At 39.0% G+C, this 12,270-nt stretch overlaps 1 protein-coding gene across 3 annotated transcripts in view; it reads right to left on the bottom strand.

Moving 5' to 3' along the window:
* The window catches only part of MAP3K5 (mitogen-activated protein kinase kinase kinase 5), a 203,410-nt gene that overhangs the window by 64,006 nt on the left and 127,134 nt on the right, over nt 1–12,270 (bottom strand). For all 3 annotated transcript variants that reach the window (XM_027056793.2, XM_027056794.2, XM_053222202.1), the window contains exons 12-14: nt 7,021–7,070; nt 4,483–4,578; nt 1,477–1,558 (exon numbers count right to left, since the gene is read on the bottom strand). In XM_027056793.2, the coding sequence (XP_026912594.1) occupies nt 1,477–1,558; nt 4,483–4,578; nt 7,021–7,070 (228 nt within the window). The remainder of the gene's footprint in view (nt 1–1,476; nt 1,559–4,482; nt 4,579–7,020; nt 7,071–12,270) is intronic.

The following is a 12,270-nucleotide window of genomic DNA, read 5'->3' as shown; positions in this document are numbered from 1 at the left end:
TACTCCTGAAATCATTGTTTCACTATATGCTAACTAATTTGGACGTAATTTTTAAAAAATAAAAAATAAAATTAAAAAAAAGAAAATACAAAATTGTAAAATGTAAAACATGTACAAAAAATTAAAAAAAACATTACTTAAATAGACAACAAGCTAATGCACTGGGAAACATTTTTTTTTTTTCCAAATTAGGTCTATCATCCTTTTATAACTTTAATGAACGAGCCTCAGGCTTACCTACAAACATCAAAGCTATACAACTGCTAGGTAATTATAGAACTTAACTCTAGACAGAGTTAACACTTGGTTATTATATTTAAATTTTCTTTCAACTTCTACCCTACTGCTTCAATGTTTTTATAAAAATTCTAGTATGTGGGATGACATTATCAAAGTGATTTGGTAAATAAGTATTCCAGTCAGTCTGGTGCTCTAGTTTCTTCTATTTCACTTTAACATTAGAAATGTAGGGGAGCCTGGGTGGCTAAGTCGCTCAAACCTCCAAATGTTGATTTCAGCTTAGGTCATGATCTCAGGGTTCATGGGTTCAAGCCCCATGTCAGGCTCAGTGCTGACAGCATAAAGCCTGCTTGGGATTCTCTCTTTCTCTCTGTCCATTCCCTGCTGGCTCTCTCTCTCTCAAAAATAAATAAATAAACATCAAAAAAAAAAAGAAATGTCAGTTTTAGTATTACTTGGGTTAAGAATTTTGTTCCGAGTCCAACACCGAGAGGAGCCTGGAGAAGAAGGTGGTCTACTGTCAGGCCTGGAGGAATGTCCACTTTCTGAAGGTGCTCAGCACTCCTGGGACACTCCAGCACTGGGCCTCACAGTGAGGAAGGTCTTTACCACAGAGTAACCATGACAGAGAAAATGGACATGATCTAGAATAGGTGTCTACAGTGTCCTGTGTCCATGAGGCAGAAGTCAGAGAACTGCGTTTAGAGGAACGGCAGGCATTACAGGTAATTTGTACTACCCTCCTCTCTTTATTCTATTAATCTGTAGTTGTTCCAGGTCCTCTGTGCAGTATACAAAGGAGGGCCACAACCAGGTTTGTCATTCAGAATTTTCGCTGAATTGTGCTTGTTTGGGTTGCACGTATTATCAGAGGAGAATAAAAATGTAAGGGCCCTGCAGGCCGTGCATTGAGCATAATCAACCTCCTCACAGATAAAGCATAGTTACTAACAGATAAGCAAAACAAACAAACTCAGTATTCCCAGATAAGAGTTCTCCAATGTTTGCTTTTTAGCTGTTTTTTAACAAGGGGTTCTAGAAGAAGTTGCCTTGAGCATTAAGAGAAAGCTCATAGACTCTAGCTGTGCTGCCCACCTTTCACCACCACTTACGTGCCCCCTCCACGCACAGACACATGTGCGCGCGCACGCTTTCCCCAGTAAGGCTTTAAGTAGTTCATTTTTTAAACAGCCGCAGAGAAACTTTGTAAGACGGGCATGAAGCCGAAGTCATTACCTCCAAGGAGTCACCTTCACAATCACCTTCCTCTGTGCTTCTCCCCTTCTCTTCGGTAATGGTGTTCACCATTTCAAAAAACCTACAATGAGAATTGGTATTTGGTCACTCGCAATACGTTTGACGTTAAATATAACCCAAGTATGTTCCAGCATGGCTTCGGAGCAAAACATGGGCGCTAAGAGACTTTCTAAAATCAGGCAGTGAACAAACTATTGGTATCAGTATGAAAAATGTGATTTTCCAAAAGGGAAAACACAGGTTGGTAGGACTGTCTAGAAATTTCTGACCTAATGCCTCACTTCAAATAATAGTAATGTAATGTATTATAGAATTAGAACAATGAAGCTCGACAAACTCATAGAAATGTTAAGAATGTGGACTTGGATATCAGGCCAAGATTGCATTTGTGTGATTTGGGGTGGGCTCTTCCACCTCTCTGAGCCTCACCTCTTAATTACAAAGTGGGGACCTCAGAAGTGTCATATTAAAGGCTGTTATGAAGATGAGTTGATGTAGTACTTATAAAGTGCTTAGCAGACTTCACTCACTAAATATTAGCTATTATTGTTTTGCTGATGGTAATATTCTTATTTAAAATGGGACTTAACAAAAATACCCATATTCTGGAATAGTGTCTCTAAATTCTGAGGTGACTATTTGTTGTATCAACATTTCATCTGAGATATTGAATTCATTTTGCCTCCATTATCGTAAATGTGGTGTCCCATAAAAACAACCTACAAAACACTGATGTGAATTAGGGTGGCTGGCTTATAGGTTTGTAAAAGAAGCCACCCCTCCCTCTTTTGGTGACATTTTCTTCAGGAGCTCTTCTTGTGAAGTTTGTTTTTTTTTTTTTTTTCTTGTAGACCATTTCAGAGGCAAGAAAAATAGTTATAGCAAGAAACAGATTAGCCCCTATAATGCTAGCTGTGTCTAGTCTATTTGAAGGAGATGCTAAGGGTTCATAGACTTAAAGCAAGGGAGGTACTATGAACAGGGGCTGATGATCTCACAGGCAGGTCATGCTCTGCACTGCCAACCCAAGAGAAGAGCAGGTTATGTGGGATAAGGAAAGTCTACCTACCACAACTCAGAACATTTTTTATCTCTGTACCTCTTTTTTAAACCATCCACCATCTAACCATCCAACCACCCATCCATCCATCCATCCATCCATCCAACAAGTACTCCATACTTATAGAGTATCTACAAGGATCAAAAACTATTCTGGCCTTTGGAACTGTGACAAGGAACAAAATAGACAAAGCCCATTTGGGAGTTTGGAGTCTATCTCTGGAGTGCGACTCTTCCTTTCTCTCTACACATTTCTTGGCAGTCAATGACAAGAAAAAGAAGTTCCCAAGCATGATCAGAATAACAGTATGCTCTGATGAAGATTAAACATCCTGATGAGTTAAAGATAAAAGCAAATTCAACCAAGAGGAAGAAGAAAGTTAAAGACCTAAAAAAAATTCTGGCTTTAAAGACAGACTTTTTTAAAAAATATTTTTAATGTTCATTTATTTTTGAGAGAGACAGAGACAGAATGCGAGTGGCGTAGGGGCAGAGAAAGAGGAAGACACAGAATCCGAAGCAGGCTCCAGGCTCCGAGCTGTCAGCACAGAGCCTGATGGGGGGCTTGAACCCACGAGCTGTGAGATCATGACCTGAGCTGAAGTTGGACGCTCAACCGACTGAGCCACCCAGGCTCCCCAAAAGACAGACTTTAAGATCTGGGGTGAAAACTTCCATCAGCTAGTCACACAGTTTTTCAACATGTACATCTCTAAGCAGAATATAATACAGTGGGATGGGAACACAATGTAATTTTTAGGAAACTAGATTCTAGAGTCACATGTGCTTGTCCAAATCCCAGATTTTACATTTTTTGGCTATATATGGTTTTAGGCTCTCCAAGATGCCATTTTTTTAAAAACTTTTTTCAATGAAGATATTAATATTACCTACCTAAGTTTTCATTTGAAGATTAAAATAGATATTAGGTCCAGAGTAAGTACTCCATAAATCTGAGCTATAATGATCATAGAAACAAATCAGTAGCCTTGAGAATTTAAGTAGAAAAGTAGACCATACATGTGCTAGGAATTATTTCTTATTTCCAAGTCTTTTTACTACATATTTTACAATAATAAAGATAAAACTATAGCCAAGAATTATGGAGTAAACAAACATTTTTTCTTGTATCAAGATAAAAATGACTGACTATATACTGTAATCAGTATACTAGTCATTTACAATGGGGTCAAATAGTGATTATTTGAATAAGAAAAGCCCTAAGCAAAATTTTAAGTCCAAGCTGGCTTTTACCTGCACTTTGGTTTAAAAATTGTCACTCACTTTCCTAGATCCCCACCATCAGTCAACTGTGCTCCAAGGGAACATGAAGTCCTTAAGTATTAGCCCAAGGGAAATATACCCAGGGAGGTTCACAGAAACACAGTCCAGTCCAGTCCATGGATTTTTGGATTATCTTTTATTGGTGTATATCATATAACTAGCTCTTAACTCGAGCTGCACCCCCACCAGAAAATCCAACATAATTAGTCAGGGGTCGGGCCCAGGCAGTTTTTTAAGTGCATCAAGTGATTCCACTATGAACTAGGGTTAAGAGCCACTGTCGTAGACAATGGTGAGATTATCCAAAAGAATTCAAGAATGAAAATTTTGATAATAATATATTGTAATAAGTGAACACTTTAAAAACGTGACATAGTATCAGGCAATTAACTGGTAAGTCTTGGTTAATGTTTTGTCTTTGGAAAAATTAATTATGACTAAGAGAAAGCTTGATTTATTAAAGAGACCCCCCTCCTCCATTCTCTGATTGTTAAACATACCCCGTAATTATAAGATGTTAGCCTAAATGCAATATTTATATAACCAGATGGCCATGAATTCCTTACATGCTCGCTCATTAATTAAAAATAATGATCAGGTAAGAACAGTATTTTTTACACATAAACAATGACTAATACGTACTTTTTACAATGAAGTTCTGTACAGAAATAGATTTGGAAATCGTCAGAATTATGAAGCACATAAAGAAAACAGCATCGTTCTTCAAATTTAGAAATACTGAAACAAACAAAAAGAATTATTCAGGGAAATAACTATGCTTCTTGCTTCTATGAATCTGTAATGAAAAATAAGTACATTTTATATCTAATCCTAGTTATGACACCATTGTTGTTTGTAACAGACAGATATAAAGAGCCCTTGAAGAAGTGATGTTCCCCATAGCACGATACTAAAATTAGTTCATAGTCTGAGAATTGTCCTTTTACCTATATCAGCAGACAGGGCTGCTCTGGCATGCCTGAAGGACATCTAAGCTATTTATCCCTCCAGCTTACAGGGGAAAGGCGTCCTGGCTGCCATACCACTACCCTGCGTGATCGGAGGAAAAGCTAAGTATCAACTGGCTGGGTGGGCTCAGTGATTCTGGCGCTGTGGCATCTGTAGAACAATGAAATGTTTCCAAAGCTAAGAAGGCAATGTGTGGAGGCAATAAAAGCACCTCATCAGTGTCGAGATTTTAGAGGCGTGAAGAAATGTGAAACAGCACTTGGTTTTGACTCAGCAAGTGATTTTATAGCAACTGAAATAATTCTGAGTTTACCATCAGGCCATGCTATTTTATGCCAAAGGTTAGCAAAATTTTTCTGACATGGGCCAGAGAGTAAATGTTTCAGATTTTGCAGGACAAACTACTCAGTTTTGTTGTTGGAGCAGCCTTAGACAATACACAAATGAAATGAACGTGGCTGGGTTCCAATAAAACTTTACAAAAACAGGCAGCGGGCCATATTTGGCCTGTGGGCTGTAGGTTGCCAATCCCTATTTTATGCCTTTGCATTTGGGATGCACATCATTTTTGACTCTGTAAAGAAATTCTATTCGTCATTCAAGGCCCAGCTTAGATCTTACCCTCTCCCTTCCCTGTGTCTACCTTCAACAGAAAGACTTTCTCTTGCACCTCTGCTCCTTGAACATTTACATCTATCATTGCTCATCTCGCGGTCATCTCAATAGTAGCTCTTGTCATTAGCTGTTAAATGTTATGAGGCTGGGTTGTGACCTCTTTGAGAGTGGGAGTTCATGTTGTGGTCACTGTTGTATTCTTAGCAGAATAGGACTCAACATTTGACAAACACCTGGTGTCTCAGTAAAAAGCCCATTGACTGAGCTGAGCAAATCCTGAGGGGATGCAAGACCAACTGCTGACTTAGTTGGATTTTTCTCTGTAGTTTGTTATCTCTTTATCAAGAAGGAAACCAAGAGTAGTTAGCTCTCTTTGAAGCCATAAACTACAGCTTGAGTTTCTCAACACAGAAACCGGCAACAGCCACATAGAAAGAAGCCTTCTACGTATATGCTGTAAGTCACAACAAAGGCGTATGTAGTGATGCCATACTTAAATTTAAAAAAACGTTCCTGGAAAATAGATACGATAACATGGAATTTATATTACCATACTTTCATAAACTGCTTAAAAACGCAGCAATAAATGAGTGCCTTCCTGATGACTGGTTTTAAAAATTAAATATTAAGAGAGTAAAACTTTATTTGAGAAGGCTGGGTTGGAAAGATACATAATGAGTCAGTCTATTATCTTGCTTGCTTCTGTTCAGATCCTTCATGAGGTAACAGGTGGTTTTACCAGGCAAACTCCAATTTTCAGTGACTCAGACGGCTCTAGCAGTTCATGCTCCATCAAAACCAATTATTATTATGCCACAAGCAACAAGGTATTGCATAACTGGCCTGCAGAAATCTGCTTCTTCTCATTTCTATTATGTGGAAATAAATAGTAAACACAACTAATTTGGCCTGAAATTTCCAAGAGCTGGTTTTTAGACTGAGCTTCTATATAACAAGTGTTTAAATGTTTAACCAGTGGTTCTTGCTTCTAAAAAAAACAAATCTCATTTCTATACCCCAGGAACTGGTATTTCCTGAACCACTGGCATTATGATGGCAATGTCAGAACTGAACCACTGAAGTGAGCCAGTAGAATTTCAGGAATACCTCATTAACAGCGACCTCAGGAAAAGTTTTTAAAAAATAAATTCCCTATAGTCTCTTTAACAGTCACATTAATGTTAACTACAGGATATGCAACCTGATAGATGGCATGTAGTTTTTTGGCTCCACCTAACAGGAGATTAATTCCTGAAACACCAAAAAGACCGGAAAACCATCCTATCACATACACCAACAGCTCAACCAGCTAGAGAGAACCCAAATAGCTCACTTTTATCTACACCTTGATCCTGGTCCACAGTCCACATTTATCTCTCATTCTCCATATTTGGAGCAGGTGACAAGCACAGAGTCAGTTCAACTAACAGTGAAAGTTTTGGTTGCAAATCTTTTTATAATAGAGATAGAAACGGTTGAGCATTTTCATCAATAGAGGATTCTTGAAGTTCTTTGCATTTTTAAATCCTGACTAAAAGTTCTATTGTCTTCTAAGTAAAAAAAGAAAAAAAAAAAAAACGTGCCAAGAAAACTTACCTCACTCCCCTGACAGAAGAAGCACTAAAATTCCACTCATGTATACCTTTCTAGAACACAGGGGAAGAACAACAAGAACAAGAAATGTTGAGTCATCATAATGAAAATAACATAATAATTCGGTTTCATTATTTTAAAATAATATACACAGTAATTTTTCCTAGTACATAATTCTTCATGAACAAATTATCTGGATGGAAATTGTAATTCATTTTCAAGCCACAAGGGTGATGTTTACTCTATTTAATAATTTCTGTGCTTCAATAAAATAGCTTCCAAGAGAATCTAGGAGAATTAGTCTCATTAAATTCTAAAACTTGATTTTTAGCAGATTAACCTAATAACTGCTGTGCCTTAATTTTTTAAATAAAAAACCCAGTGATCAAGATAATTCAATTACAGCTGAGTAATATTTCTTTTCTGAGAAATAAAAACATTAATTTGAATCAAGTTCTGCAAGGTTTTAAAGATGATTATTTATGAATGATATTTACATTTTCTAACTGAAATGGTGGTTCTATTTCTTCAGAAAATGAGGTTAGCCCTTTTCTCTTAAATTTTTTAATGTTTATTCATTTATGAGAGACAGGGCATGAGTGAGGGAGGGGCAGAGAGAAAGGGAGACACAGAAACTGAAGCAGGCTTCAGGATCTGAGCTACCAGCACAGAGCCTGATGCGGGGCTCAAACCCACGAACCGTGAGATCATGACCTGAGCCAAAGTTGGATGCTTAACTGACTGAGCCCCCCGGGCACCCCTATAGCAAGTATATATGTACACACATGTATATAGTATACATCTTAGCTACAGTGTGTTATCTAATTTATGCAAAATTCAATATACTAATAAAGTTTGCCCATAAAAAATTTGATTGTCATATGATAAACATGGGTGATTTGGGGCCAACGTGAAAAAAAATTGTGGAAATTTATTTTTTGAGTTTATTACTAAAGCTAAGTCTGATGAGTATTAAATTCATGTCTTTAAATAAATTACATGATGGATCACATTCCCTGCAAAAATACATCTGATAACAATATGAAATTGACAACATAAATATTTTAATAGAAATAAAATAGTTGATACACATGTCCAAGTTTAGCAAGTGCTATGCAACAGTCAATTCAGATGGCAATTCAATTCTGTAAATGTGAAACAACCAGGAAAAGAAGCTCTTACCCACCCACTTAAAATACTGCCCGGAACTTGCGGTCTTGGCTGGGCTAGTGAAATGAGTAAGGAAGCTTGTGGTTCTGAGGTGGACCAGAACTCTCCTTTTGGCTGAAGCAAATCAAAAAGCCACAATTTATAACCACAGCACCTAGTGCTTTGCTACAACCATGCAACTTAAAATAAAAATAGATCCTCCCAAGCCCAAAGGAGATTTACTAAAAAAACTAGTTTCGATGCACACCAGTCAGGTCACGGGTAGGTGACCTGAATTAACACAGAGCAAATGTTGTGCATGAAGCCCAGGGAAGGAAGAGACCATAGGAAGGTGCTCATGGAATGTGGCTCTCTTAACCAGAGTACAGAGGGAGTTAAATTAAAATAGCAGCCTGCAGCTTCAGCTGGTAATTTGGAAAGTTGCTTCTAAATCCTGTTGGCCTCAGGTGACCTTCTAAATATACGTGACCCAGGAACTGCAGCTGTTACCTGCACACTACTTGCACACAATGCAGCCTTATCCTCAGATCCTGCAACTGAGCTGCTTTCCAAGGCCACGTCCAAGATCAGGAGGTGGGGGTTGAATGCAAAACTAATACAGCAGTAGTTGCAACTAAACAGGGCAACTGATGAACACCCATAGGACACCACAGGTAAAACCTATCTTCTATCAGCCCTGTGCTGGGAACAGCCAAGGAGGGATTTCCCAGATTGATAGGGCGGGTTTTACAGGAAAGGAGAACAGCATTTCCAGAATGTTAGATTCCTGAAAGTTTCCAAGTGCTGCCAGTGAATGCTCCCTGTTAGCAGTGTAAAAAGTCCAGGGTCTGAGATGGAGTGATCTAGAATGAGGAGGCCTACCTCCCCAGCTCCCTCAGTACTGGGACTCACCACATGGAGGCGCTGGTGAGTCACAAAGACAACCGGTGGATTTAACAGGTTCCTGGGACCTGTCTGGGAATCCAGGGAAAAGGACAGCCAGAGGCAGGGCTGGAATAATTAGCCTCCAGAAGCCCTAAACCACATTCAATCTAATTTAAACAGCACAAGTACCATATTGTGGAACTGGTTTGCCTCAGATCCTATGCCCCAGCTAGGACAAGAGTAGGGACTGGGAATTAATTTTGAGCTAAGGCGGCAGGAGTTACACATTGGCAGACACTGTTGGTTCCTTAGACAACGGACACGCTTTTCCTTCTTTGCTAACAAAAACTAAATTTTGTTCAAGTTCAGGTGGCAATGTTTAGGGATGGGGAAACTGATTGGTCTAAGTTGGTGAGGTAAGTCCATTCTCCTTGTTCATGACTGGTCTAGGCATGAATACATGATGTAATTTTTGGTACAAAGGAGAGGGCCTGACCCTTTTCCTTTGCATGCTGTCAGTGTGAATTCATGCTTGGAACTGCTATTTGAGACGAGGAAAGAAAAACCGAGAGCATATAGAGAAGCCATTTCAGAATTCTGACACCATGAAGCCACTGAAATTACCCCCAGAATGACCTCCTACCTCCCAGAATTCTTGTTATGCAAGATAACGTTTCCTTATTACTCAAGCCACTATTAGTTGGGAGCTTTATAGCTAAAAGCATCCTTGATGGATGAGACTATTATATCATCAAAATCTAGAATCTGCCTAGGTGGCTCAGTTGGTTGAGTGTCTGACTCTTGATTTCAGTTTGGGTCATGATTTCAGCGTCCTGGGATAAAGCCCTGAATCGGGCTCCACGATGAGCGTGGAGCCTGCTTGGGATTCTCTCTCCCTCTCCTTGTGCCCTTCCCCCCGCTCATGCTCTCTCTCGAAAAAAAATTCTATAGAATCATAAATTTCCCGGGTCTTCTCCGAGTGGCCATGGCCGCAGCTGGAGGAAGGTCAGCACTTCATATTCCACTGGGACCCTGATGCCTGATATCTTCTTCTGAGAAACCACCTGATAGGCCAGGAATGCTTAGACTTCAAAAAAGGAAAGGATTCTAGGGGGCCCCTGGGTGGCTCAGTTGGTTGGGTGTCCAACTTTGGCTCAGGTCACAATCTCACAGTTTGTGAGCTTGAGCCCCACGTTGGGCTCTGGGTGGACAGCTCAGAGCCTGGAGCCTGCTTTGGATTCTGTGTCGCCCTCTCTCTCTCCTCTCCCCCACTCCCATTCTGTCCCTCTCTCTCTCAAACATAAATAAACATTAAGAAAAATTTTAATTAAAAAAGCAAAAAAGGAAAGGATTCTAAATGACAACTGTTTAAAATATCTCAGAAATAACTTTCCTCCTCAGTCTAAGCTTTTCTTTCCTGTGCACATCCAGACTTTCTTCAAGTACTAACTTGACTTTAAGCAGCAACCATCCATTGAACAAAGAGAGAACTGTTAAAAGATTAGGATCTCAATTTATTTGGTTCTTGACGGAGAGTAACCCTCTAAGAGTCCCTGAACTCTTAGGAATTAGTATAATGATCTTAACGTTTTGACAGTTGCAGTACAAAGTGTTTACCAGCTCATGTAACTGTTCACTCTGCATGTTAGAAAGAAAATACTGAGGGGAGTAAGGAAACATGATAAATGAAAAGCAACACTCTCTATTCTACCTTTAGAAAAAAATTTAAAACATTCTGTGACAAAAAGAATCCATTTCTTGTTTAACATCAGACCTATACCCCTGTTGTTTATCTGTTATTTAATTATAGTTATTACAGTTGCTTGAAACTCATATAATGCTGAGTTATTGCATTGCGTATCCTCATTCCAGTGGCGTCACTTCTATTTTATTTGTTTTTAATTTTTTTAATTTATTTTTTAAATTTACATGCAAGTTAGTTAGCATACAGTGCAACAATGATTTCAGGAGTAGATTCCTTAATGCCCCTGACCCATACTTCTATTTTAAATAATAGGGAAATAACAGTGGTAATGAACACGCTATGGATAGAGCTAGGGTTTGCAAAGAAATCGACATACATTCAAACAGAAACTTATTTTAAAAAGCTTAAATTTTTGAACACGGAGAATTTTTAGCGCCGTGGGGACAATGCAAATGTCATTCTTCTTGATCAAAGGATGGTAAAAGTAGAAACTGGATAACTCACAGCCTAAATCCATAACTCTTCCTAATGCACTCTTTTACATCCTCATATATTGACTTCTTAGCATAATGCAAAAATCTCTACAAATGTCACAAAACATAAGAGAGTCAATACAAGGCTAACTGTACTCAACAAAGAACTTCCAGACAACTAGCTGGAAATAGTACTCATTTTCCAAAAATCTCTGGCTTACTTTCTGTTCTTTTTCTGTCTTCTGGCTGTCTACTCATTCTCCTGGCCCTGCTAATTGCTAATTCCTTTAGTCCCATTCTGTTTCCAAGTGTCCTTGGGTAACCTTGCTCTTTCCAATCGAGCCTTTGAAAATCTCCTCTCCCAGATAATAATGTTCATGTTTCCTAACCTCTCTTTAGATTTTGTAGTTTCAACTGCAGGATTAAGTCTGCTTGTGAGAACACATAGGCATATACTTTAAAATAATGTGAATGACACACTGTGTACTTTAAAACAACGTTAACAACATATATACATGGTTATTATTATTAGTTATTATTAGTTATTCTCAATTCTGTCTCTAAACAACTCCACCTGGAGTTACGTCATCATGCCAGCTATCAATTGGGGTTCCAAGGACCCCCCCCCACTCCTTGTGTTTGATTAATTTGTTAGAGTGGCTCACAGATCTCAGGAAAACATTTTACTTATTAGATTACTGGTTTATTATAAAAGGATATGACTCAGGAAATAGCCAGGTGGAAGAGTTACATGGGGCAAAGTATGGAGAAAGGGCTAAGAGCTTCCATGACCCCTCCAGGGGCACCATTCTGCCCAAATCTCCACATGTTCACCCACCTGGAAGCTCTTTGAACCCCGCCCTTTTTGGGTTTTATACGGGGGCTTCATGACATAGGGATGACTGATTAAATCCACTGGCCATTGGAAATGGATTCAACCTCTTCCCTTTCCCCTCCCCAGAGGTCAGGGGGTGGGACTGGAAGTTCGAACCCTCTAACCCTATAGTTGGTGCTCTTGGCATCCAGGCCTCATCCTTAGGT

The sequence above is a fragment of the Acinonyx jubatus genome, chromosome B2 (genome assembly GCF_027475565.1).
Source record: "Acinonyx jubatus isolate Ajub_Pintada_27869175 chromosome B2, VMU_Ajub_asm_v1.0, whole genome shotgun sequence".
In the NCBI taxonomy this organism is placed as follows: domain Eukaryota; kingdom Metazoa; phylum Chordata; class Mammalia; order Carnivora; family Felidae; genus Acinonyx; species Acinonyx jubatus.
Note: the sequence above shows the minus strand (reverse complement) of the source record. Positions and strands in the feature narration are given on the sequence as shown.